Source organism: Hyposmocoma kahamanoa, unplaced genomic scaffold (genome assembly GCF_003589595.1).
Source record: "Hyposmocoma kahamanoa isolate Upper Pololo Valley unplaced genomic scaffold, ASM358959v1 279, whole genome shotgun sequence".
NCBI lineage: Eukaryota > Metazoa > Arthropoda > Insecta > Lepidoptera > Cosmopterigidae > Hyposmocoma > Hyposmocoma kahamanoa.
The window spans coordinates 772,359-800,232 of NW_020653776.1; the positions used below are offsets into that span (position 1 = coordinate 772,359).

The 27,874-nt window shown below is 34.9% G+C and overlaps 4 protein-coding genes across 6 annotated transcripts in view; 2 read left to right on the forward strand and 2 right to left on the reverse strand.

The window, feature by feature from the left end:
• The window catches only part of LOC113229131 (SH2 domain-containing protein 4B-like), a 117,591-nt gene extending 114,159 nt beyond the window's left edge, over positions 1–3,432 (reverse strand). For both annotated transcript variants that reach the window (XM_026462628.1, XM_026462626.1), the window contains exon 1: positions 3,281–3,432. The gene's annotated coding sequence lies outside the window, so the exon portion shown is untranslated. The remainder of the gene's footprint in view (positions 1–3,280) is intronic.
• Positions 3,433–4,475: 1,043 nt separating this feature from the next.
• Positions 4,476–7,646, forward strand: LOC113229132 (glyoxylate reductase/hydroxypyruvate reductase). 2 transcript variants are annotated; one of them, XM_026462630.1, is made up of 4 exons: positions 4,476–4,518; positions 4,885–5,008; positions 6,113–6,374; positions 6,656–7,646. In XM_026462630.1, the coding sequence occupies exons 2-4, from the start codon at positions 4,905–4,907 to the stop codon at positions 7,289–7,291; spliced, it is 1,002 nt and encodes a 333-aa protein (XP_026318415.1). In that variant the 5' UTR covers positions 4,476–4,518; positions 4,885–4,904; the 3' UTR covers positions 7,292–7,646. The 2 variants fall into 2 exon arrangements, with proteins under 2 accessions (XP_026318415.1, XP_026318414.1); XM_026462629.1 differs by lacking the exon at positions 4,476–4,518 and having other exon boundaries at positions 4,547–5,008.
• Positions 7,647–7,789: 143 nt separating this feature from the next.
• Positions 7,790–8,972, reverse strand: LOC113229147 (thioredoxin domain-containing protein 15). Its single transcript, XM_026462653.1, has 2 exons — positions 8,858–8,972; positions 7,790–8,683 (listed from the first exon to the last, which is right to left on the reverse strand). The coding sequence occupies exons 1-2, from the start codon at positions 8,907–8,909 to the stop codon at positions 7,851–7,853; spliced, it is 885 nt and encodes a 294-aa protein (XP_026318438.1). The 5' UTR covers positions 8,910–8,972; the 3' UTR covers positions 7,790–7,850.
• Positions 8,973–12,435: 3,463 nt separating this feature from the next.
• Positions 12,436–26,333, forward strand: LOC113229146 (sarcoplasmic calcium-binding protein, alpha-B and -A chains). Its single transcript, XM_026462652.1, has 4 exons — positions 12,436–12,594; positions 22,222–22,388; positions 23,599–23,832; positions 25,656–26,333. Exons 1-4 carry the CDS (start codon positions 12,543–12,545, stop codon positions 25,776–25,778), a joined length of 576 nt encoding a protein of 191 aa, XP_026318437.1. The 5' UTR covers positions 12,436–12,542; the 3' UTR covers positions 25,779–26,333.
• The last annotated feature ends 1,541 nt before the right edge of the window (positions 26,334–27,874 follow it).

Consider the following 27,874-nt stretch of genomic DNA (forward strand, 5'->3'; position numbering starts at 1 on the left):
CACTTACGATGTGCCATAAGATATATCTAGCATTCGTCATAGTAATAATATGTAATAAAGTGCATTTTTAAAAACTAAATATGCTCATATGCCTGCTATACTTTCACATTTAGTATGAGGTATAGCTAATGTTATTTCCTTGTGCGTGTTATGTTTGCTATATTGTCGTTTTTATCACGAATGGAGAATAATTTAGAACTATTACCAAAAAAGCTATTTACGTAGTTCGATATAAAATTGTAACCTTTTTATAAAAAACTGACCTCAAAAATTTTTGGAAATACCTCTATTCTGCCACGCTTTATTGAAATCGGTTACCAGAAAGTGCGCGAAACCGGTTTCATTCCTCAATTTTCTACCCTTAGAGGTAGAATATTTTCTACAAATTTTAATGGGACCATATGCATAATATAAGTAATAATAAAAAAACATACATTCGAATTGAGAATCTCCTCATTATTTTGAAGTCGGTTAAAAAAAATCTTTTATTATTATTTATGACGTAGCTATATAACACTAAGTTGTTTATGATTAAGACGATTGATTAAGACTTTTTAGTAGCAGTTCCTTGTGAAGAAAATTGTGTTTCGGTTTTGAAGAAAAAGCGTGCTGATGAAATTATAGGCAAATGGGACTTGTTAACTTATGACTCCGGGTGACGGGTGCAGCGATGGTGCCCTTCAGATCTTTACGATTTAAAGCTCTTTGTGACACGGCAACTGCTATGGATTGGCTTGTAACGTACCACCAGGCAGACGACTTATTCATCCGTTTGCTTGATATCATAAAAAAAGTCAAACCTAACACTTAAGAGTATATCGCTCAGCTCGAATTCAAAATTTTCCCGTGCTAGTAGAGTTCATATTGCTTGAGTCGACCGGCAGGGACACAGGCTTTATTTATTTATTTTAGAAACAAAATTAAATTTTTCTGAGCGTTCGATCTTTGTATTAATGATTACAACAAACCAGTGGAGTAATTTCACAAAAAATAGTTGAATATCAATTCAATAAAAACTTAAAATACAGTACAATACACATACAATAGCGACATCTCTCGCCAGGACTAGTAGCTGTAAAGGTGATAAATCTTTCATAGATGTCTCATAGATGGCGCTACGACTAAAAAGTCGTTGAAAAACCAAATACAAAGACACGACGCAAGCACATAGAAAAATTCGTTGGGTCCGTTGGTTCGTTCCGTGGCTTAGTTGGTATAGCGTCTGGCACGGTATGCAAGAAGACGTCGGTTCGAATCCGACCGGATCGAAGGAATTTTTTCTGTGTGGTCGATCTTTGTACTAATGATTACAACAAAATTAAAGCCAATTGAGAACTGTATAACAAAACTCATTGGTATATGTAAAATAAAGATATTTCAAAGGTTAAATACAGCGGTTTTCTTGTAAAATTTCGAGGTAAGTTTGTGTTTTTTTTTCTATCGTGACAATTTTTAGGAATCGTGTTATCGTATAATCAGCGTATAATATCCTCAATTTTATTATATATTTTTACTGAATCAACCAAATCCATTTGAGATTGTAATAAAGTCCTAAGATTTTAATTGTACTCGACACAAGCTTATGATAACAAATAACAACGGTACAAAGTCCAAAGTGTCAAACTTGAGAACATCAACATTGACGGCACTTTCAATAGGCTGAATGTTATTGTTTTTAGCAGCGTCGAGATGTTCTTTGAACTATAATATTTACAGACTTATGAAACATATCATAGAATATTATATGCAAATAAAGTTGTTGTTATAATTACTTTTATGGGGAAAGGTTCACTTACTGCGTTGTAAGCCACGGTCCATAATAGGAACGGTAAATAACGAGATCGACGATACGAGTCCCTACAGCAGTTTATACCTACCTATGACTTTAACTATTAAAGGTCGCAGTATACGGGACGGGAATTGGCAAAATTGTATATGTGCCGATATTATTCATGTCCCGTTCCGTGTCAATCGCGTATAATTGAATACCAAAACGCAGGTGTATCTATTCTCCACAAAAACGAAGTCCTTTGAGCGGACTCCAAGTTTTCGTGATTTATCCATACCGATTGCCGACTGTCTCCAGCTACTTGGAATAGACCTGTCGTCCAATTTGAACTTCGGCAGATACATTCAATCCATGGCCAAAAATGCATCAAGGAAGCTTGGCATCCTTTCCAGGGTGAGGCGTTATTTACACCGGGACAGTTGCTTCAGCTGTACCAAGCACAAGTCCGATCGTTTATGGATTATTGCTGCCATCTTTGGGATGGCTCTGCTACAATAGCTCTGCCCAATGGACACCTTGGATTCTATTGACAACCGTGATAAGAGGCTTATAGCTAACTGGGAATTAGTAGAGGCGAAGTTGCAGAGCGTTGAACACCTTAGAGCCTTAGAGTTGCCTGCTTATCGGTATTTTATAGGATATATCGCGGAGAGTGTGCGATGGAATTACACGATTTAATTCCGCCTTCCGCTTTCCATCACCGGGGGACTAGGCGTAGGCTTGGGTTCCACCCCTATGTTGTGGATATTCCAAAGATTCGCTCGCACGAAGCGTTACGATTCACATTTATATGGCGAACGGCTATGGAGTGGAATTCCCTGCCTGTAGACTTGTTCCCTGAACGTTATAACTTGGGCCATTTGAAAATAGGAGTGAATAGGCATTATTTAGGTGTGCTCCATCATCGACCTCTTCGTCACTTTAAATCAAGTGAGATGGAGGTCAAATGCGCACTTACATTTTATAAAAATAATAAAAAAACTATGTTTTTATACTAACAATAAATCCCGTCCCGTAGGAAAATCATGTTACGCATACTGCGACTATTAGGTTACCTATATACATTTGTACAGATTTTTTATTTTATTAATTTTTTTAGTTTTAGGAAAACATCGTGAGATGTTTGGTTTGGTTGGAAAAACCTGTACGTCGACCTATTTAGTAACAGTAGAGCTCTCTGTGAAAGAGTCCGTCCTCAGATCTCTGTGATTTTGTGTTCCGAGTGGCACCGCAACTGTTATGGACAGGCATGGTATCATAAAAAAAACCTTCAAAAACCTTGGAAAACGTGTGAAGTCTCCAACTTACATGATGGACCATGGCCTAAACGCTTTCCTTAGAGGAAACCCACGCGTATTGAGACGCAAATGGGTTGATGACTTTCTCAAATCTTCACCAAAAGGAACTCAACGACCCGGCACAAGCAGCTTTCGATTGGATACAATAAACGACCAAGAAATCAATAAACAATGAGAAATGCTTCGTCATTACCTTACAACATCCGATTGCAGTCAGTACATCACGAAATTCACGATCAGTGTCAAAAATTCGATTAAAAACTAGTTTCACAATTTTCCGCAGTCACTCGTAAAAATAAAATAAAAACTATATTTTGACGCCACTCGCGCTCGCGCGAGTACGGTGGGCAACCGACTAGTCGAATGCACGTTGCACAAAAAGTTTCACTGTTGGTTTGTTTACACGTTATACGGTAACGTTCTTGTATAGATACGGTGTGTGGTGCCCCACTTTTAAGATGATGGTTTGCAAGTAAAATGACTATTGTATCTTCCGAAGGGTGAAGTTACCTGCATTTGTAAAATATTAGATCTACATTGAGAGGTCAGAAAACATTTTTATTTTTTAATGCATCCTAAATATGTTTGTAAATATTAGGTACCATACGTTTAGTGTCAGGAAGACATTCGCAAAACTCGGTTTCTTTCAATTAGTTTCTTTTATATCATAGTAATTTAGAATAGAATAGAATTTAAAATATTTAATTTATTTCCTATCCTTTGCTGTAAATAATAAAGACGTGTTAAGGCTAAACATGAAAAAAACTTACTCCCTTTTAAATTTTTATATTATCGCGCCAATAATAATCGTAATGAAAATTGACAATACAATAACATGTTGAAAATAATACATTCAAACATTTAAGTTTTTTATCTTTGGTTTGTTGTATTTAATATAAAAATACACTCTAATCGTCTTCAAAAGACGATTAGAGTGTATGTAAAAAACACTCTAATCGTCTTTTGAAGACGATTAGAGTGTTTTTTTTCTAAATAGTAGGTATTTGATTCTAAATAAAAGGTATTTTAGATTTTCCAACCGAATACTGTCACATTTGAAAGTGAAAGGGCGCAAAAGATTTAAAATTTTCATTTAAGATTATGACAACATTAAGGAAGTTTCTGGAAGAAGGATCAAGATTTATAAGGCAAATTATTTGGAAGCATGAACTTAAAAGAGAGAGAGTTAAAAGACTATTCAAAAAAAACCCAAAGTTATTTTTACCATTCTACAAGTACAACATTAAAAACACAAAAATAATTGAGGATCCCGAAAACTATGAACACCTAGCTCAAAATACTTTTATCCAAGCCAAAATCCTTATAAAAAAATTGACAAATAAACAATGTCAATGTCAGCTGACATTGACATGACAGAAGCCAAAGGCAGCCAAAGGGATCTGCCAGCGTGACTTTCTTCAATTATTCAAGGTTTATGTGACTATTTATTTTTTAGTAACTTTATGACTCAATTTGCTTTGATAATTAAAATTCAAATATAACAATCCAGTTAATCTCCTGGAAGACATTATGAGTGGTTTATCATTTTTTAAGTCAACAAAAGGCAAAGTTGTTCTCGCCACGGTAGCCGCTTTACATTTGACGATATATTTCGCTAAGCCTTCGATTTTCAAGGGCGACGTTGAAAACACATCAAATGCGACGCCTCCTAAGTATTTGCCAGAGAACTGATTGACCTTTTTGTCATTGAAAAGAAATCCGGGAAGTTAAATAGCTACTATTGTTTGTTGACGCTTGTTTCGTGACTGATGATTTATAAAGATAGTGCTCTTGTAGTCAGTTTAGTTCGTCGTCGTATGTTCGACAACGTGGTCAACATGAGCAGCAGTGCAGCGAGATCTCGAGTATACATCACTCGCTCTGATATGCCAGAGTGCGGTGTCAATCTTTTGAAGAAGGAGTAAGTTTTTATTGTTTTTTTTTTATTCATTTCTTGTTTGGACATGAAGTAATTTGGTGAATGAATCATGATAATATTGTATGTCACTACAATTTTTTTTTAATTATATTGTACCAAAGTTGAACTCACAATGTAGTTATTTCTGAAATTTTTCTTCTTTTCTGAATTTTTTTGTGTGATTTACATTAAATAATTATGACTATATGTATACATATAAAAATCAACATATGAATGGTTATACCACTATAATGGGGTATTGAAAATACATCTAAATTGATAAGGAAATGGTTTACAAAAACCGCAACACGCAACCGTGATGTTGTCATATTATTATTTTAACTGATAAAAAACTTGGTGTATAATTCACAACAGCATTTTGCACAATTTGAACATCTAAAGGCAAAATTATAAAAGCCAGTATGTTTAAAAACAGCAATATGTAAAATACCGCGTCAGTGATAAATAATGGAGGGATATAATTTAAAACTTAGTCAGCACTTAATGTATATAAAAAATAAAAATGAAATGAAAATTCTAAACAATATATTATCACAAGAAAAACCTAGTAATATATAAAATAGTAATCTAGATAAAAGATTAAAAGAGTGAGTTTCTGATTAATGTTTGTGTTTGGATTATGAATTCCACTTGTGTGAAGTTACTTTTTGCTGAGTCTTAAAGGATATTGTTATGTGATAATTGTGGTATTTATTGCTTACTATTCAACAAGTTTGATACAGTAAAATAAAATTAAAAGTACTGAATTGTATTTAAAACATTAGTCTTTAGACCCTATATGTCAAAATAGTGATTAACACATACATAATAATTAGATATGGCAATATAATTGAAATTCCAAATACATTTTAGTTTAGTTCCACTGCACTCAAAGCACTCTACTATAGGGAATCATCAACGGAACAAAAACAAGACATAGCTACAATTGAATATTATAGTTTAGACCAGTTAGGAGTATACCCTTCCGTTAAAGAAAACCCGTATCCAACAATGGGACATATATTTAATTAAAATACTTTAAAATAATATAAAAGGACCAATGGCAGTATTCATAATGGTTTAAAAATATTTTTTTCAATTTTGCAGGTGTGATGTTAAGGTTTGGGACAAGGCAACACCCATACCTCATGCAGAACTCCTTAAAGCTGTTGTTGGTGTCAACGGCATTTACTGTTCCCTTAGTGACAAAATTGACAAGGAAGTCCTGGATGCAGCAGGACCAGATCTTAAAGTGATTGGGACCATATCTGTGGGCTACGATCATATTGATGTGCAAGAATGCACAAAAAGGAGAATCCGGATTGGATACACTCCTGATGTTTTAACTGCAGCCACTGCAGAACTAACGGTATGTTTATCTCTAAGTTTAATCGAAACTTGGATATAATAGTGATGGGCATCAAACTCCCCATGACAGTATTGCCCTAGTCAAATCCAGAGAACATCCTGACTTTCACTTTCATGGCTGACCTTAGTCATGCTGTCTCTTCAAATAATTGTTTTGTCAATGGTAATTGATTGGACATTCAAGTATGCTATACATCCTTAAGTATAACAGCTATTATCTTTCTATTATCTACATACAAATTTCTAGTTATATAATATTTAGCTTTCTACTGCATTTTTCAGGTGGCCCTTTTATTATGCACCTCACGACGCCTTCCGGAAGCTATGCATGAAGCCAGGACAGGCGGCTGGGTATCCTGGGCCCCAACCTGGATGACAGGACCTGGACTAGCAGATGCAACTGTTGGCATTGTTGGGTTCGGCAGAATTGGCCAGGCTGTAGCACGAAGAGTCAAAGCTTTTGATACTGCTCGAATATTATACAATAACCGCAGTGAAAAACCAGAAGCTAAGGAAACTGGAGCAGTCAAAGTGTCTTTCGACGAACTTTTAGCGCAGAGTGACTTTGTAATTTGCTGTGCTGCTTTAGTCCCAGAAACGAAAGAGCTTTTCAACAAACAAGCATTTGAGAAAATGAAACGTACAGCTATTTTCATTAACACCAGTCGTGGAGGAACAGTTGATCAGAATGCTTTGATAGAAGCATTGCAAAATAACACTATCAGAGCAGCTGGTTTGGATGTTACAACTCCAGAACCTCTGCCTTTGGACAGCCCATTGTTCAAGCTGAAAAATTGTATCATCTTACCACATATTGGTAGTGCCACAATAGAAGCAAGAAACCTCATGAGTGAATTAACTGCGAAAAATATATTAGGCGCACTGAACAACATGGAAATGCCAGCAGAGCTAAAGTGACGCTTATAGAAAAAGTTAGTTTTTAAGCTACAATGTCATTATTTGATTTTAAATCAGGACTTATTTTAAAATATGATGTATTTAATAAATAATAAAAACATGTTTTATTTACGTCATCTATGTTTCGGACTTGTAGCAACGTCCATGGCCATTCAGTCCCTTCGAGACCCCATGGTCTCGAAAGACTGAATGACAATAGACATGTCCATACATTACAACGCGTCTGAAATGTAAAGGAAAATAAAATGTTTATACACAATTAAGTCCTGATTTAAAATCAAATAATGTGTGAAAATCATGAAAGTTCAAATCAATGACAATGTCATTATTTATTGAAATATTATTTATTTTATGACTATAAACAACAATAATAAAATAATAATACCATAGCCAGCAATTAAAACAAACCCTGACCTGCCATCAATTATCACCTTAAAGAATTTGATGTCTCCTCTGATTACTCATGTAATCACACTTACCAATGAATACACAAAAGCCAATTGCAATAAAAAATGAAATATTTTTATTAAGTCTTTAGAATAAATTAATAAAACTTAACCTAATCATTATGTTCATGTTGAGCCTCAGATTCTCTCCAATTATTTTGAACCGATTCTACAATCATACGCCACCATTTTGATTGCATGAAGTAATACACTGAGCACACAAAGATAAATAACCAGGACGTAACCAAAAAGTAGTCGGTTTCCTTCTCAACCACGCTTGAAACAGGGCCTTGAAAATCTTTAGATGTAACCAAAAGCCCTTGCGGATTTTGTCCTGTGATAGCATGTATAAATTTGCTAAATGAATGAATGTTATATTCTGTACCATTGAATTTCCCGACTGGTCGTCCATTATGGAACATTTTCAAAGTTGGAACACCTACAACACCATATTGTGCATTAATGCCATGGAATTTCAGAGCATCTAGTGCAACCATTTTTACGTTCGGGTATGATCGAGCTATCGCATTGAAGTGTGGAGCTGCGTGTGCACTGAAAGGACATGCTCTTGCAAAGAAAAGTACTAACACACAATCAGCTTCCACATCTCTGCTGGTAACATCTGGTTTTATCTGCAATAGCTTGGCTAAAACACTCCCATTGATTATTTCGACAACAGGCTCCGCATCGGCTTCTTCATATACCATATCTTTGCATTTTACGAGTTTCTTAGTCTCATTGCCTGACTGTGTACTGTTGTCAGTGGTTATATTTGCAGAAGTCACATGATTATAAAAATTTGTTAATGTTTTGTTCATGTCGTTCACAACGTTGGATAGAAGAGACTCCGATTCGTCGACATTCGGGACGTCATTATCCGTGTCGTACTCATCAAAATTGTCGGCTTCATCGTCTGCATCAAATTGTATCGTGACTGTCGTAAAGGCTGGAAAAAAATGCGAGATTATTCTTACAATTCCTCAAATTAAATACGTAAGTATGTGGTAGAAGTAAGTTTACATTATAGTTTTGTAAAGTTAATCAATCTTTTACGTTATAACGAAAACTGTGATTATATATATTATTAAATACTAGTGAAACGTAAAAAAAAACAGCATACCGATTAAAAAGAATAATACAAAAAATAATCTATCACATTTGTTCAAATGCATACTAAGTACGTTTTGGATTAATAACACTTTAAAAGTATCAACGAATTAGGGAAAATTGCGAGAAAATCTGATCAATTTTGTAACACAAAATACAAATTGTGCATTTATTTGACTTTTGTGTTTTTCAATCAGGCAAAAAAGTTCACTGATATACAATGACAGATCAAAATACGAAATATGCGTCCTCTCTCTAAGTTTTTGTATCGCGTTTTTAACTACAAAATAAACGAACTGTCAATTGCGTTTTATTAATGCATGTTGGAGAAGAAATATCAAAATGTGAAGAAGTATCTTGCCATCGAGTATATAACCAGAAATAGAGACGAAATAAGGGCCATATATTCCTGGTTACACATTAGCGATACAGCTCTTATAAATATTAACTCTCGTTTGCACTGAAATATAGACAGGCCAACTACCGACTCGTGTATACGTATATTCCAAAAAATATTCTGTGTTTATTGTAATAAAGACAATATCTGTAACAATGCCGTGCTGTCCTTTTGCGGTGGTGTGGAAAAAACAGCAAAACATCTAATTACAAAACAAACGGAATCACATTTCATCGGTAATGAAACATTAAATATGTAATTTTTCAATTTTCGTCAATTATAGCAAAGCTCAAGTTAATGTGTAATAAAATGTTATTTTTATTTAAACAAGTTATAAAAGAATTCACGCTAAATAAAACTTCAAAAGATATTTCTAAACGTAGAACATAATATGAGCCTCCAAATTGCATTTTTCAATTTTTTCCGGAAAAATTCCATTATTTCAAATTTTTCGGAAAATTACCCAACAGTACCTTTGAGTGTATATTTAAATTGATCACTGGTTATAATTATGAAAGAACATTCATGGAGAACCACATAGGTGGAAATTTTACAAAAGACTAATCATTGATACTGTTGAGCAACGAATTTCCTGTCGTTAGTTTTAGTCTAAATTCAGACTATAACAATGCTTTACGTTACTAGTCACTACATACTGTAGGTCTTTATTTATACTTTCAAGTGAATAAAATATTCTTATAAAATGAATAGCCAAAATACAAAAGCAATTAATCGCGCTATCCGCCGTTTAGTAGCAGTAGAGCTCCTTGTGAAAAGGTTCGTCCAGGGAAGTACTGCCACCTTACCTATTTCTACCGCCAAGCAGTAATGGTCACATTACTGTGTTCCGGTTGTGAAGGGTAAGGGTGCTGGTGAAATTACAGGCACATGAGACTTGTCAACTTATGTCTCAGGGTGACGGGCGCAGAGGCAGTGCCCCCAAGATCTTTGCAATTTAAAGAGCTCTGAGTGACATTGCAACTGTTATGGGCATGCGTGTCGCTTACCACCAGGCTCACGACTTGTTCGTCCCGTCACTTGGTAATATAAAAAAAAAAAAAAAAAAAAGATAATTAATAGTTCGCTAATAACCTTCCTACTAATTAGTGTACTATTAATTGTATCGGCGCAAGCGCATTGTGCAACTGGCCTTGCGCGCGCATTGCGAGCTCGGAATGCCAACTGTCCCGGGACTCGATAGTCCTATCATGATGTCTGTCTATCAAAAATAATGTTTTCAGGAAGTTGTAATGCATTAAAACTGAAACATGTACTGAAACTAATACTTATATATCGAAATATTTCCCTGCAAATCATATATATAGACAAATTCATCAGCATAGCGCGTTTTAAACTGATGAACTCTATTTATCTACATTAATTATTACAAAAAATTTTGGAATAGATAATTTAAATTGTTTTTTTTATTCACATGTAAGCTGGAAGGTGTACAACCTGTCATAACGTCATCGCCTTACTTTTTTAAACTCGTAACTACAAAATAACTGAAATGCAAAAAATGCATTTTATATACTAATTTACACGCTGATTTCAAATCGCCTTTCCTTCATATTCACACGCATTTGACTTTTACCGATTCTTCAAGTAATGTATTCAAATTAACACCCTGGATAAGAAATTGAAAAAAAAAAGGTTTTTGCATCTCCTGAATAATCGCTCTATAAAGGATACGTGTTTTAGAAAGTAAGGCGTCGAAAGCTATACCTACAAAGGTGTTACATTTATTATAGAAGAATAAGCATTTTAAATTTTCCGGCCTGAAGCTTGAACGGCGAACGTTCTTAACGATGCGTGGATTCTTATTAGGGTCGTATTCTAGAACTCTACTCAATGCTCAAGTCAGGACTTGAGTATGATTCAAAGCTCTAGAAATCATACTCAAGTCCTTGCCATTAGGGTCGTATTTCCAGTGCTTGAAATCATACTCAAGTCTGCTCAAATCCTGACTTGAGCATTGAGTACAATTCTGGAAACGACACTGGGTCGTATTCCAGAACTCTACTCAATGCTCAAGTCAGGATCTGAGTATGATTTCAAGCACTGGAAATACGACCGTAATGGCAGGGACTTGAGTATGATTTCGAGTGCTTTAAACCATACTGAAATCCTGACTTGAGCATTGAGTAGAGTTCTGGAATACGACCCTTAAATAGGGTCGTATTTCCAGTGCGTGTGTTTCAATTGCAATCCTGACTTGAGCATTGAGTAGAGTTCTAGAATACGACCCTATATGTTGCACAAGTTCCAGTAGGCACAATGATGACGTATCGATAGTTTAAGGTTAACAAAAAAAAAAATTATTAATATAGTGAGATAATTTGTTAGCTGACATCCTTTTTTTGCGAATAGTTTCTTTCCCGAAAGAGGACATTTTTTACATTGTATAATTGTATAACTTTAAGACACCCATGAAATTGCTAAAAAAAGGTGTCATGCATTTCTTATGGACCAGCTGATTTTTTGGATGATTTCAGAAGTTCCAAAAATTCGGCATATAATGCCAAAAGATTACGAGTTGGCTTTTGTAACTGGTTTGATCTGTCGACGCTTACCATAATGCGTTCTATAGGAAAATATAGAGAATATTTGAAAATGTGTTCAAATCGAAACAGAAATCTGCAACTTTTTTATAATTTATAACTTAAAGCTTGTATAGCCGACCGTTACTTGTTAATGCGTTCTAGAACTAATTCGAATTACATATTTCTGTATAGAGAATATCTGATAATGTGTTCAAATTTAAACAGAAATCTGTAAATATAAACCGAGATCAAAGCAAATGTCTGAAAACGGAAGAGATCTCAATGACAGGTAGGTAAAAATAAACCTAGCTTTGTAGAACTTACCTACAACCAAAGTGTCGTAAAATAACTAAGTAGCCGTTTTTTGAAAAGAAAAGCTTTTCTACATTCCACTTGAAATACCATAACTGATCTAAGAAAGAAAACCATTTTTCTCACTATATCTCAATTCCGTAGATATTCGAGAACAAAGTCCAGGTCGTGTGATGATCCGTCGAACTTCAGACAGCAATTAAGAAGTCAAGGCGCATAAGCTCCAATGGAAAATAGGCCGTTGAGGTTTCACAATTAGGACTCCAGGTCAATTTAGCTGGGTCTAGGCCCTAGGTAAGACTAGGGATATTTCCGGCGGCGCGACTCCTGCGCTTCAGTGTCTCTGTGCCCGTTTATTCGGAACCGAGTGGCGCGGGTGGCGGCCGCAGTCGAGCCGCGACCGCCGCCGCGCTATATCCCTTCCTCGACACATTCAAACTTAGACAATGGCGTATACTTGGGACAACAGAGTCGCGTTCGTTGTTCGGTTTCTTTACGGTAAGTATTTTTAATAATTAAAACTAAAATTTACAGTGCATGGGGGATGTCAGTGATTTTATACTACAGTGGTGTTTTTATCGGATAACGTGAAAACATGACAGAACATGTTTGAAATTTTTGTGTGACACCTTAAAACAATGGTCTAATTTTAAATTAACTGTTTGATTGAATAAAGTTAGAGACATTCATGTGATTTTATGTCATCGCGTGTGCAAAAGAAACTTAAAGAAGTGTTGTTTTCAATGTTTTTCTTAAATAGGTATAACATGCATGTAAGTAAGTGTTGAAAGTGAAGTAATAGGTACAGTCAAAATGAAAGTGGAATTTCTTTTCAAAACTGCCGACGTAAACGTGACAGAACAATCGAGGTTTGCTCTGAAATCCCCAGTTAAAATAAAAACCCAGCTAAAATCAAATATACCTAGGTACTTAATCCAGCCTATTGTCTTGTTTCTAATTCGAGTGATAGCAAAAATGCGAATCTTTAATAGTCATCAATAAATAGAAAGAAGCAATTGAATTCTTGCCAATAATCCATTAAACGGCCCATTTGCCCCCATTTATTATGTCGTAGAGCGAAAGTAGGTATTCCCATAGTAGTCTACTAAAGCTATTAAAAAATGAAGCTATTTTTCTTTTTATACTTCAAACAAAGTGATATGGTAAAGTCAGCAACCAGTTACGTAATATAATGCAAAACATCAAATTTTTATAGTTACAAAACTTATTAAAAAGGATTTTGATAACTTAGAATTACACAAGCTTAGAATTTATTTGTACCTTACTTATACACTGTCAAATTAGTAAGCGAGTGCGTTATTAGTATAAATAATCGCAAGTGAACGTTGCAAATTGGTTTGCAATTGCCATCCAACAAGATGTGGAAATAATCTCGTAGTACCGACATCAAAATTAAAATTGTACAAATCGAACCCATACGCAATGGCGATAAAAATATACTCCAAACTGTCCGAGCATATAAAAAAAGAAAATAAAGGGAATATATTCATTAATATCGTAAAAAAACAGTCTTATTCCACTAGTCCCTACCAGCAAACACCAATAGAACCTACACTACAACAATATCTCATCTCTATGTTGCGGTGCCCTGCAGGGTTCATGTTTTCTATGTATGCTTAATAAGATCTAAATTGCATTGATAACTTCATGGTAATCTTCAGAATATACAGATACCTTGAAGGTTAACACGTAATTCGTCAGACATCTAAAGTTTTCAATTACACCGAGGATATTTTTGAACTCAGTAACTCTATCGAAACTTGCGGGGGAGTCGATTTTCTCTAACAGTCTTCACTCACTAGAATGAGTACAGGCATTTTCAACAGGTATGACTTTTTTCCTAATTTTGGTGGTGATTTTTAATTTTGAACTTTAAGAAAAAATTATGGTTTGGTATTACACTAAAAATTTATTCCAAAAAGAATATGTAAACGACCCCTCAAAATGTCAAGTAGTTTTTTAAAATATGTGAAAATGAAATTTTATTGGACCATCAAAATTTAAAGTCTCCACCAAAATTACAAAAAAATACAAATTAAATCAAAAATAAATATTTATAAACCGTGTTGGCCAATTTTATTACGCATAATATATATTATAGTTTTACCGTTACCGAGATCCGAGCTGCATTGATAACTTCACGGTAATCTTCACATTATACAAACACCTTGAAGGTCAACACGTAATTCTTTAGACATTCAAAGTTTTCAACTACACCACGAATATTTTTGAACTCACTAACTCTATCGACGCTAGCGGGGGTGTCGATTTTCTGTAACGTTTCATTTTTATCTTATGAATATTTCCATGGTTCATTTACATTATTCAAGTTTTTTGTACGCCGTACGTAATACACACAATATGTATTTCCCCAATGTACAGACTATACTGTATGCATTCGTGTGCTATTGTTGTTAATAATTCGCATATACTAAGTCATTACTAAGGCACAATCGGAAAGTCCTAATTTAAAGTAAGTAAATAAACTAGGAAATGACTGAGCTAGCCGTGACCATGGGAGATTAATATCCACTATCCACTACGAAAAGGAATGAGCTGGAAATAGCCAAGAGGAGCGGAGTAAAATAGCTTTGTCATTTAGGAAAGATTTCAATGAAAGAGAATATAGCCTACCATATTGAGCGGGCTAAGTGGAGTGAGCTAGGCGGGAAATGAAATGGGGCAGAGGGTCGATTCAGAACCATACGATAACTCAGTTGTCGACCGAAACCGAACCAAAATGACGTCACACCCGTACGATTACTCGAACTTTTCGACCGGCAAAGGCTACAAATGTTATTCAGAACATAGTTATCGAATGAAAGTTACCGAACGTCCTATTGTTTACAAAGCAAGAATTAATATGGAAATCTGTTATTATTTTAAATATTTATTTTGCCTTCCATAGCGAGCGGGCTCAGTGGAGTAAGTCAGAATCAGTTTCAGTTTTTGTTTTGTGTAAAAAAAAACAGTTTTAATGTTTTAAGATATGGTCAACACTATGAAGTTTATTTCATCCCATTTTCTGCAAACTAATTAACCCTTTTTAAAATTTATTTATAATTCATATCTGAATAAATTAGGGGGAATAATGTATTGCAGGAAAGTTGTAGTCTTAAATAGTTGTAATCTCATTTGCTTTGGAAGCTTCTTTGAAGTTTGTCGTTGCGAGTCAAACGGAGTTCGTGTGAGGCCGGCTCTCCGCTCGCAGTGGACGGCTTCGAAACGTTGGTTTATTAGAAAAAACTAATATTACATTAATTCCTACGTGTAAAAATCGCGAAAACCTAACAACTCGACAAGTAAATGAGGTTTTCAATAAAAGCTACTGAACTTATAAGAAAATTTCGAATAATTAAACCTACCAACTTAGAATAATAACGCATAGAAACCTAGTCCGCACACGCTAAGTGAGGCAAATTGAAGCGCGCCCAATGGGCCCACACGAGCGGGCGGGCCTTCAGTACTCAAGATCAACTTGCACCGCGAATAGATCAAGAATATTAGCTAAAAATTACGAAATGTGCGGTAAATGAATGTAAAAAACGTTTCTATGCGTTATTATTCTAAGCCTACCAATTTAACTACGAAAAAATCTTTCAAAATTGCGACACCAGCAAAAAGAAATACCAGCTAAATGTAAGCAGCCTTTGAGGCATTTAAGGCTTCTCGTCGAAAATTGCACATACTGATACAAAAGATATAACATTTATTTATCAATGTTTTTCTATACATCGCTTAGGTATATAACTTTGCTATTTATTTTAAACAAGTTTTTTAATAGAGCTACATAAATTCACCAAATAAATCAACATCACAACCTGATGTTGGCATAACTACATAAAGTGGGAGTGGCAGAGGGACATTATCATTTTGTTTCAAAGACAAAAGACACATTAATGCGTTTAATTGTATTGTCATTTGACAGTAGAACGGATTTATGATCGTGTTATGAGAATTTATTTTAGACCTAGGAAGTCTGTAGTTCTGTATGTACGGTTGTCAGTTGTTATTCGTCTAAAAACTCGTATAATATGGAAATTTACGACCACTGAGATACCCTTTGAAATTGTACAGATGCTTTTCTTCTGCGTCGCAATAAGTGGCACTATGTAATAAATCCACTTGTTTGGACTTTGGCTCGTTAGGCATTTTGACGAGATTTGAAAACTAAGAAAATAAGTTTTTTTTTAATGGTACCACTTGGGACAAAATATACCTACAAAAGATATAGAGTCGCAGAATAGAGTTGGCATTGTTAAGATTATGCACAACATATGACTTAAAATTGCCAGAAAGCTTAGTATAAATTGGCATTGCGAAAAAAATGGCGTGCATTTGAAGTTACAAGTACAGCTTTTACAAAGATTATTTTTATTTTAAGCACATTATGAAGAAAAAACGAAGAAATAAATAGTGATGAAGAAAGTTAGAAGTATATTCCTTATTTTAAATCAAGTTACAAAAGACTTTATCCTAAAAATTCCAATAATTACGAATTCAAAGTGATAGAAGATAATGTGATTTAAGTGAAAGTGAAAACATAAATATTGACTCCCGCCGCTTAAAAAACTATGTAAAAAACCCGACTAAGTGAACTATGTTACTTAAAAGAAAGTGAAAACATAGTGTATTAGAACCACAGTGGAAAATATTACTGAGGACCCCGATAATTAAACGAAGACATGGCTCAAAGGACTTGTATTCAAGCCAAAACTCTTAATAAAAAAAATAAGGTCATTGCATAAACTACTTTCTGTAGCTAGGGAATATTGTATATCTATGTAAACCTCAATCTACAGTCTCAACCTACCTAGGTTACTAAAAACGTGCTAAAAACAAACGAAGTATTTAATAACGTGATCATATTTACTCCCTCAGAGTAGGACGCCTGTAAATTTATTATTGTTTTAAAAATAAAATACTTAAATACAATAAAAGACAGACATGTAATAAATGTTTAATATATATTTTTATAAAGTACTAAAAAACAAATATACGTGATTCAGATCCGAAAACCTAAGAACTCGGTAAGAACTAAAACTGTTTAATGATCAAAAATAAAAAAAAGAACTAATCATATGTGATTTCATGGGCTATCTTTATAAAAATATATATTTTTAGGGATGAGCAAATTTTCTTTAATACGTGAGGTATTCTACGGCAGCCGTCGTCAACCGCACATCACCGCCATAAACAATGCACGCGCAGTACGGACGCACAGATTCGCTCGGGGCCTTTTGGAGGGAAGTGTCGTTTTTATTTTGACTTTCAATTATTTTGTGAAATCTAGTTTAAAGTGAAATAGGATAGTGCTATTGTGCCTTAATAGAAGATTAAAACGCGAAATTATACGAATCTCGAACTAAAATACCCGTATCGGCCCGTTCTAAGGAATCCCGAGTTAATCCAAGCACGCCGCCTCAAATTGCCTATCCTCTTTGCGGCGGCCATATTTACAGAAACATAATTAAACGAAGACATGCCTCAAAGGACTTTTATCCAAGCCAAAATTATTAATAAAAAATAATACGGACGCACAACTAAAAGAACCGGGCGACAAAGCTTACTTGATGTTTTGCTCTCGCGCCATAAATTATATTTATTTTCACGCGTGTCCTGTTTTGTCGAAGTGAAAGCGGGACTGTCCCGCTCAAAACGGGACGTATCAACGACGGTCGCGTTAAGTACACATCGAGTTCTTTGGTTTATGCGAATGTTACCCATAGGAAATGAAACTGTTTGGATCTAAGAGCGCTTACACACTGCGACTTTTACCAGCGATATGCAAACGCGATGGAGTCGCTAATCGTCTACCTTGAAGCGCGGTTTGAAGCAGCGATGCAAGCGCGCGACGGCATCGATACAAACGCGCGATTCCATCGCTACACTTGGGATTTTTAAGAAATTGCATCGATCCAATCGCGCGTTCCAGGAACGCGCGTTTGCATCGCTGCGAAACGTCACCTTGTGTGACCACTCTAAATCACATATATTTGTTTTTTAAACAAACCAAAGTTTCGTCACGGCTGACTGAAAACTAGACAAATATACGCGATCCGAAAGATAGTTTTCATTATCTACAAACGAAGTATGTTAAACAAAGAGACTTTAGCTTTTGTGTAAAGTGACTTCAGTCCTATAAATTTAATTATTTTTCACGTAAATTCTTACGACAAAAATTTCAGACACGATAGTTTGGAAATATGAAATTCCAAACTGTGGCGTCTAACATCTTTGTCGTAGCAACTTTAAAGAACGACGTCATATGCTAGAGGAAAAATGCAGACTGTAAAGTGCTAAACAAGAAGTTGCCCAGAAAAAATCGTCTACTGCTAGTCCGGACAGATGTTGACTACACATTTCAATGATATTATACTATACATTTGGTGACATATTAATTAATAAATGGGAAATATGAAGCGACTCTAATGTGACATGAAACATTTACATCAAAGGGTAATTGAGATAGACAAACGGACATGTCAAGAATAACTTTTATATGCCATAGTAAAATGAGCTCTACGTCAAGCGTATACGCGAGAAAAAGCGAAAAAAAATTGAGATTCTTTTCTGTTTTCATTAAAAATGAGTTGTGTACCTTTACACACTATCTAATGGAATGATTACTTTAAGAATCTATTTGCATCATATCATATTATTTCATAATTCATCATATCTTGGAGACAATTAACCTTTACTTATGATTTTTTTTTACTTAAATACTAGTAGATAGTTCCACGCTCTTGAAGCCATAAAAATACAACATCTTTCATTGGGTTATAACCGCGTCGTTCATCGATACGATAATCTATTTTGGACCAAATGTATTTACGTAATTCGACAGAATTTTGTTTAGGAACTCATAAAATATAACGACACGGTTCTCTAAAATTAACTTTTTTACAATAAGGTTTAAGAAAACTGAGAACAGTCTACATTCCTCACTAATTTTCAAAGTCTAAGGCTCTATTTATATTGCGGAGGAACGGAATGGAAGCGAATTTTTGTGAACTTACAAACTAGATACGAGCTAATATATTTTGAGCTAAGTTTTTGCCTCGTATCTAGTTTGAATGTTACAAATGCTATGTACAATATCGTTACAAATATTCGCTTCCAATAAGTTCCGCCGCAAAATAAATTGAGCCTTATCAATGCAATTTTCAGCTGTAACGTAACCATATATCCTATGCAACTATTAAAGAAATTTTTGAAATAGGTGACGTACGTGCAATTAAAAATTATTACTTAATGACATAAAAATTATAAAGGGAAAATAAGAGATAAGAGAATTGTGAGAAAACTAAATGAGTACGCATTTGCATACAAACGGAACACGAATTGTGTATGTGTGTGTCGGTGCAAAGAATAATGTAACTTTATGTATACCCTGTAAATGTATCTTGATATTAATGAAATTCATTTGTACAACAAAATGCTAACCTTATGAATGTCGTTTCATGTATTGTATCCGAGACGTATCCAAATTTTTTTCCATCCTCAAATATCCAAACGTGTCAAATGTTAATCCAAAAAAGTAATAAGCCCAATTTTTTGTTTAGTTTTCTCATTTTTATTCAAAAATATAAAAGACAAAACCATGAATCAGTGTGGATTAATATATCAGATAATTACCAAGGAACATAAAGATATTGATAATTTCGAATTCTGGTTCTATGGCTACAAGGCTAAGGCTAGTAATCCCATTATTCAACACTCAGGAAACAACAGCGTTGAATTCAGTAGTATTCTTTATCGATGTTTATTTCTGTATCCTTAAGATTAAAATTAGAAGAGATAACAATAGTAGGTGGTCTGCTAGGCAACCGATACTTACTGGCATTGAGACGTGATTGGCATCAATCTATAAATCTGTCGCTGCACACACGCGTACCGCTAAATCATTCCCGTCAATTATAAGGATAGAAAAATCAAGCGTTACGCAAAGGTAGAACTTGGCATTGTATTGTAGTACTATAAAATTAATACTGTTCTATTGTTTACTAGCACCTGCCAAGTGGGCAGCCGCTTCTTATTTACGCAATGCGACCTGATAGAAGATGTACTGTTACAATGTTACTTGGCGATTGTACCTGCCAAATATTACACGCGATTAATGAATCATGATTTTGTAAATTGAAAATGTTTATACTGTCAATGTATTTATGTTGTCGCGGCGAAACGGCGAAAGCGCCATTTCGAAAAATTTTTCAGTGGAGCATGTTTTAGTTTATCACGACTGTTTTTAAATATTTACGCCCTTTAAAACTTAAGTAAAACCAAAATTTAAAAACAGGACGTAAGTGTTTCAAAAAAACCTAAAAACCTAAAACAATCTCCCCTGAAAAATGTTTCCAAATGGCGTTTCCACCCTTTCTATAAAACACTGACCGATATTATATCAAATATGTATTCATTCATTAGGCAGAGCGGTAGCCACGTTGCAGCGGCAGACGCCGGTTCGAATTCTGTCGGATTGAAGGAATTTTTCGTTGTGTTTATTCATCGAGTATATGACCAGAAATAGAGATGAAATGTCATTTAATTTGTTTGAAAACTATTCTGCCATACCATTACTGTGACAACTGCGCTCCGATTGGCTAGCCCGAGTTCGAAACAATTGACGGGTGTCGTCAATGGGTGTAGTCAACTGTTTCACTTCAAATCGACCAGTTAACTTGAGCTTTGCTATAATGGAGGAAAATTGCAAAATTACATATTTAATATTTCATTACCGATGAAATGTGATTCCGTTTGTTTTGTAATTAGATGTTTTGCTGTTTTTCCTACACCACCGTATAGAACAGCACGGCATTGTTAGAGATATTATCTTTATTACAATAAATATGTACAGAATTTTTTTTGGAATATACGGAGACGTACACACAGGTCAGTAGTTGGCCTGTCTATATTTCAGTGCAAACGGGAATTGATATTTAAAAGAGCTGTATCGCTAATGTGTTACCAGGAATAAATGGCCCTTATGTTATATACTCGATGTGTTTATTCAAGCTTTGTATCAATCCATAATAATAAAATATGTATATATCCTACCAAAGTTGCTTTTGAACGACCAGGCATTAATTAACATGACATGGTAACTGTAAAACCTTTTCGCTCTCTGTTTGTAGTAGGGATGCAGATTACAATTCGATTTTTATGAAGATATAATTCAAGTGTATACGATCTAGCGATCTTTTCTTTTGTATCGATTCATTTCTCGATTCAACATAAAGGCGAATCGAATCGTCTAGATCGTATTCCTAATTTAAACAAAACAGTCTCTTTCTGAACCCCTATTTAATATTGGCCTGCAAGAAAAGCAGTTGGCAACATCTGAGTACAATAAGTCTGCATATACTTTTAAACTTTCGCGTTGCATTGTACTAACATTTGGAAACGGGAAGATGTATTTTTCACACCTACCTAGTTTCCTGTTTATTCTCGTTTCTAAATGTTAGTAGAATAAGTCTTACAATATTTGGGGATTGTCGCTACTTCTGTGCCATCTTAACGTCTTTTCTCACTGGCTAATATCACTCTAAATCTCTAAAAGAAAGTCATAAATGACTGAAGCCAAAAATTCTGTAATTTTTTTTTCGGAATGAATTATGAAACTATTTTTATGAGATCGATGGAAGAACATACGATCCGGTCTGTGGATCGATTCAGAGGCATATGATCCATTACGATAAAAAAAATAGATTCAAAACAAAAAATCGTCCATCCGTAGTTTGTAGAGCTAGGTTAGCGACAACATTGTCCACTGTATCGCATGTGCTCTACTTACAATGCTGTCAGATTTGCTTTTTTGCTGGTTCTGAAGTCTCCACAAGAACTGAAGAAGAAAGTCTTACGTGGTAGCTTCACGATAAGTTTTGCTGTTATATTCATGGTTGCTTATACCTATTTTTACACTTATGTTCCCCAGTTTTAAGCATTTAATATGGTACATTATTGTATAAATGAGTTGACACAATTGTATTAGTATATTAGTATATCCATGAATTGCACTCAGTTTTGCGTATCTAATTTACCAAGTAGGTATTCAGTTAAATCACCGTTCTACAACATAGTAAGCACAAACTGACTGTTTTTCAGATATCGACAACAACGGCTACCTGGATGCCAGGGATTTCCAGTGCCTGGCCCTCAGGTCGTGTGTGCTGGAAGGCAAGGGCGACTGTAGCGCGGCCCGCCTCCAGAAGTACCAGCACGTGATGCTCAGCCTCTGGGAGGAAATTGCACAACTGGCTGACTTCGACAAGGTGCCAGACTATGTCGGTTGAACCCTCCTTTTACATTTTACTCTACGCACGCTGGATTGGGCTATGCTGTAGGGGGCGTACCTGTGCACTTATGTTTTGTATTGAAATACAAAAGTTTGTTAATCGAGGAGTTGTCTAAACATTTGAATTTAATTGCGCGACGTATTTTTTTTGTGATGACGGAGAATTAAGATCTTGAAATGGTCCTTATTTCAACGACACAAATAATCATTCATAAGCACGAGGTGGCCACACTGAAAACATACAACCACTGTTAATATCTAAACGTGTTTTCTCAAATAAATTGGTTAAATATATTCGAGGAAACCATCTAATTAATATCGATTTTTTAGATTTTTGTGATTGTTAGCTACACATAGGATATATCACCTATGTGATAAAGGGACCTGTGAAGGTCCCGAAACGTTAGTTTTTCAAAAAACATACACACGCTATTTTGATCCAAAATAAATAGTTTGAGTTCCATGTAATTAAGTTAATGAATCTAAACAATGCAACTCCACTAACATTCAAGACATTTATCTAGAACAGGACACTTGGTAATTTGATCCCGAGGTGCACGGGTACGTTCAATAATTAGGTTAGTAAATAGAATGTACAATAAATATCAAATACAGAGGTCAAACTATATCATCGGTACGTTTGGCATCTGGGCCGATTAGTTGTCTATTTGGCAAACGTCGCCTATTGTGCAAACTCAGTTTGGCGAGAAATGCTACACGTGGCAACTACACGCAATATTGTTGTACTGAACTAGACAAATAATAAAAAATATTATCAACTTACGAGATTTAAATTTAAAAAAAAATGTATTCTATAATTTCGAAAAACAGTGCATAGTACCGAAAAAATCACAGAACTACCATTGTACACGTCTCTCTGCATGTTTGTTGAAAAACACTATCTCTCTAAAAACGTTAATAATTCAATGTTAACTATCACCAAACCCTTTTTGTTTAATGGATGTTTAGTTCACAAAAGGAACTGTGACTAAATTTGTGTTCCACTAACGTACGAACTCAATCAATTACGGTTTCAGAAACAACACGAAACTGAACAGCACTCACCTGAATACAGTAGGTATCTGTATGATATACACGCAACAGCTACCGCACACGCTTACCGCTTTGTTTGTGTGATAGTATCTCCCCCGTAAAAGAGAGTTCTAATTTGTTGATGCCATTTTCAGGACGGCATGATTTCGGTTGACGAGTTCAAAACCGCCGTGAAAAACAGCTGTGTAGGCAAGAAATATGATGAATTCCCTCAGGCCATGAAAGCGTTCATCGAATCCAACTTCAAGATGATTGACATTAACGCCGATGGTGTGATCGGTGTAGAGGAGTATAGATATGATTGCGTCCAGAGGATGGTCGTCGACGACATCAAAGTCATAGATGACGCTTTCAACTCACTGTTAAATGTAAGTTTTTCAGCACTTGCTAATTTGGCGCCCAACGTGTGACTGATTCATCGTTTCCATAACATTAATTTATAGTTAAATGGAAATAATCTAATGGAAGTAAAGATTACGCTTAATGCGTGAATAATATTCCGTGCAGAGTTGCGTCGTTTGCTCGTTTTATGCAATTATTTAATCATTTTGCTAGACAATGGCGTGCATCCAGAAATATGATGCGTACCAAATTAAACCGAGACCATTTTGCATATTCGGAAATGGTGATTTATAATTACTTTGTGTTTCTGTGACAATCGATTGCTTTCAAGTGGCTGTAGATGTATTAAAGGCGTAATTTAACGCTTGTAGAATAGCGTCACAGCTTGCAACACCTGCTAGTCACGACTACAGAAATAAAACAGAAATAAGCTCTCAACTTATTGCCTTTGCAACATTATGTGGATTATTTAAAAGTAGTCGTCAACGTACCTAGGTAAAGAGAACCCTAAAAATACACATAAACTACACAATAAACTTGATTAAAGTCGACACGTGAACTTTATTATGAAGCCAAATACCTATTACAATACGAAATAGCTAAAGCATTTACATTTACGCGGTTTATTACAGAGTTCTGAAAATACCAGGTCGGTTTGGCAAACGATTCAATTTAAATTGATGTCACTTGGTATTTTGCGATCGATTTAACTTCTTAATTACTAGACGTTATGCTCCTAGTTCGCACCTATTGAGTATGGTTGTTGGGTTAAATTGCCATGAAACTACTTGAGAGCTTTAAATAAAACGTGGTGCCTATTTACGTTTCGATGACAAACAGCATGGGAAATGTTTCTTGTAAAAGAATTTACCTCAAATACGTGTATAATGTAAACGCTTGACTATGTTAGGTTATGTGAGGTTATCCATAACCTAAAATCTATTTAAGCGTATAATTATGGATTAAAAGAGAGACTTACTTTTATCAATTAGTAATTTAATAAAACATACTAATTTTAAATGCTCTGTGATATATCGCTTTTTATATTTCACTTGTCTACAGTTTGTTGCCTTTACCCACACTGTATGGGAGACAGTACTGTCAGATTGTATTATAGAATTATAGAATAAAGGCTAAAGGCTTTAAAAGTCACACGCATATCTAGATAGATTTTCGATGGACTGAAAGACGAAGAACTAGATACCTAGCATGCAATAGAATTAAAGCTTATTGTGCTTACTCTGGCGTTAGTCCAAAGAAACGTTACAATGTGTCAATAAATTTATTTCCTATTGCTTCACACACGTTTTTTCTTAAATGCAATTAATATTGTTAATAAGACTTGGCACGTTATCAGCGAAACCTCTTTATTATACTTCCTTGATTGAAAAATCTTGTTGTGGCATGTCTTTTTAATCGACTTCAAAAAAGGAGGAGGTTCTTCATTCGATTTTATTTTTTTGTAATGTATGTTATGCGATAACTTGTGAACCGATTTTGATGATTCTTTTTTATTGGAAAGAGGGTACCTCAGTAGTATTTCACTTCTAAGGGCGGCAAACTAGGGGATGAATGATTTTTGAGGTCGGTTTTTTTAGTACTCTGTATTGAGATTGTTTAATTAATACGAATACTCTAATAATCGGCTGGCCATTGTAGATTATTTAGAAGCAGTAATTATATTCATATGTACCAATGACACACTATCCTGCGATAATGGAGAAACACTGTATAAAAATAGAAAATCTAACAAACACTGTTAATCTGAAATAGATTGATGATGCCTACGATAATAATGTTTAAGTGGTAACCGTTCCAGTGGCAACTTAAGAAACGATATTGTTCACAGGACGACGACCGAAAGGTCGGTGGTCTCACACTCTCCAGATACCAGGAGTTGTTCGCGCAGTTCCTCAGCGAGCAGAACGAGAATTGCCAAGCGAAGCACCTCTTCGGACCCTTAGAACTATAAGCTCGGTCTTTGACCATATAATATAGGCCCATGACTGACACACCTACTTTAAGAAACATTCATGCAAATTTTAAAACACCAAACTTACTAATTTGCTTTTGCTGAAAAACCGGCTTTAACCAAAAATATTTTTAAACACCTATACTGGTACAGCAAACAGGAAAGCTCGGGATGACCTTCTAGGGCGGTAGCCTTACTTGTCAAGGCACCTAAGTTGAAGTCGACCCAAAAGCATTTTGAGTATTGGCATAATAAAAATCAATCGGCAAATACTGTACCTGACGACGTCACGGGAAGCCATCGCCCGACAATATCTATTCTATTTTTAAAACACGCTTTCCGCCACCGCGGAAAATCGCGCCAAAAATAAATGGTCGCATCGAAACCGCGCGAAAATAACCTCAAATAAAACATCCACGATACGCGCGCAATTGTTGAAAAGTATTTTTAACAACTAATTTACAGTTGTAATGTAAAATAACAGTATAAATATTTTAAAATCAATACATTTTTAGACATAACGCTAGTTCATAAATTAAAAACTATTAATTCCCGTCCTTTAACTTTTATCGTTTCGTTATCTGATTGTTAATACAAATTTTATCTTTTTTTATTTTAAATTTATTAATTGCACAGTGATATTCTAATATTGTTAAGTTTTTGGTGTTTCTGTGAGTTTATAATTTTTGGATTTTAGATATTTTTGGAGTGTTAATTTCCTCTTATCGTTTTTTTGATTGTCTTGTGATGGTATCATTATAATTATTTATATGAAACGAACGAAAAAACTGGCAGGTTTTTATACGAACATTTTAATTATTATACAATGGAGTAACTACGATTATATATGTGGGGAATATGTGCGGGCAATGTTGTTGATGTGCTCAATCATACAAAATGAATCTAGTCACCGCGATGTTCTTGAATTTAATTTTATTTGTAAATATTTGTTGTTTATAAACAGATTATCTAAATTGTTTAATAAAAAAACTCTAAAAACCACACTTTCTTTCCATTTTGTCCTTACTCCAAACCTTTACAAATTCTTGACTGCTATGTATTTAGTCATACAACTTTCGATATACATTCGTTGGTGATAATGATAGGTATTTGCCAATAAGGTCTATTACATTTCCATTTCAATGAATAGTTTCAATTAATCTTATTGTAAGCAGATTTTCGCTTCCGTTTCACAATTTCCTATATGACCTTTATTTAATAGCGATTAATTAGTAAGTTATGTTGTCTTTTTTATGAAACATAAATATTATGTGACGGGACGAAAAATTCGTGCGCCTGGTGATAAGCGACACGCCTGTCCATAGCAGTGACAGTGCCACTTGAGAGATTTAAATCGCAGATCTAAGGGACACTATGCCAGACATCCTGGCATACAAGTTGACAAATCCCATATGTCTGTAATTTCACACGCACCCTTATCTACTCACATTACTGCTTGGCAGCAGAAATAGGTGAGGTGGCAGTACTTCCCTGGTTATTGCTAATGGGTAATACGTTAGCCTGGGGTTCCACCACTATGATGTGGATATACCCAAGACGCTCACGAAGCGTTACGCTTCCACTTTTATATGGCTTACGGCATTAGAGTGGAATTCACTGCCTCCAGGTTTGTTCCCAGAACGCTATAACTTGGGCCTTTTCAAAGAGTAAATAGGTATTATATAGATGTGCATGCTCCATCATTGACCTCATCGTCACTTTTCATCAGGGGAGATGTAGAATAAAATCAGATATTCCATTGTAATCACATTTATTTAAAAAGGCTATGACATTTTATTGAAATTTTGAGTCCTACAAAGACAGTAAAAACCACGCAAGATCGACTTTACTTTTACGAGATATTGTAGAGAGAGATAGATAAAGATTGATAGAAGATATATTTCAAAATACTAGTGGTAATTAAATTTCTATAATTGCCAATCACATGTTCTAAGGCGTCTACATTAAAGTAGATAATTGAGATTGCTCACCCTCTGTATAATTAATATTTCTTTTGTGTTCGTTTTGGTACAAATAAAAGAATTAGCATAACATGAGATACATGCTATACCTGACGAGAAATCGCACTGCAAAAA

What these genes read in the sequence shown, in the direction of transcription:
- LOC113229147 (XM_026462653.1), bottom strand. Translation starts at nt 8,909, where the DNA reads ATGCATTTGAACAAATGTGATAGATTATTTTTTGTATTATTCTTTTTA. An exon ending in TGTATTATTCTTTTTAATCG is followed by an intron (nt 8,684 to 8,857) that starts GTATGCTGTTTT and finishes ATTTTTTTCCAG; the next exon opens with CCTTTACGACAGTCACGATA.
- LOC113229146 (XM_026462652.1), top strand. Translation starts at nt 12,543, where the DNA reads ATGGCGTATACTTGGGACAACAGAGTCGCGTTCGTTGTTCGGTTTCTT. An exon ending in CGTTGTTCGGTTTCTTTACG is followed by an intron (nt 12,595 to 22,221) that starts GTAAGTATTTTT and finishes ACTGTTTTTCAG; the next exon opens with ATATCGACAACAACGGCTAC. An exon ending in AACTGGCTGACTTCGACAAG is followed by an intron (nt 22,389 to 23,598) that starts GTGCCAGACTAT and finishes TGCCATTTTCAG; the next exon opens with GACGGCATGATTTCGGTTGA.
- LOC113229132 (XM_026462629.1), top strand. Translation starts at nt 4,857, where the DNA reads ATGATTTATAAAGATAGTGCTCTTGTAGTCAGTTTAGTTCGTCGTCGT. An exon ending in GTCAATCTTTTGAAGAAGGA is followed by an intron (nt 5,009 to 6,112) that starts GTAAGTTTTTAT and finishes TCAATTTTGCAG; the next exon opens with GTGTGATGTTAAGGTTTGGG. An exon ending in CAGCCACTGCAGAACTAACG is followed by an intron (nt 6,375 to 6,655) that starts GTATGTTTATCT and finishes TGCATTTTTCAG; the next exon opens with GTGGCCCTTTTATTATGCAC.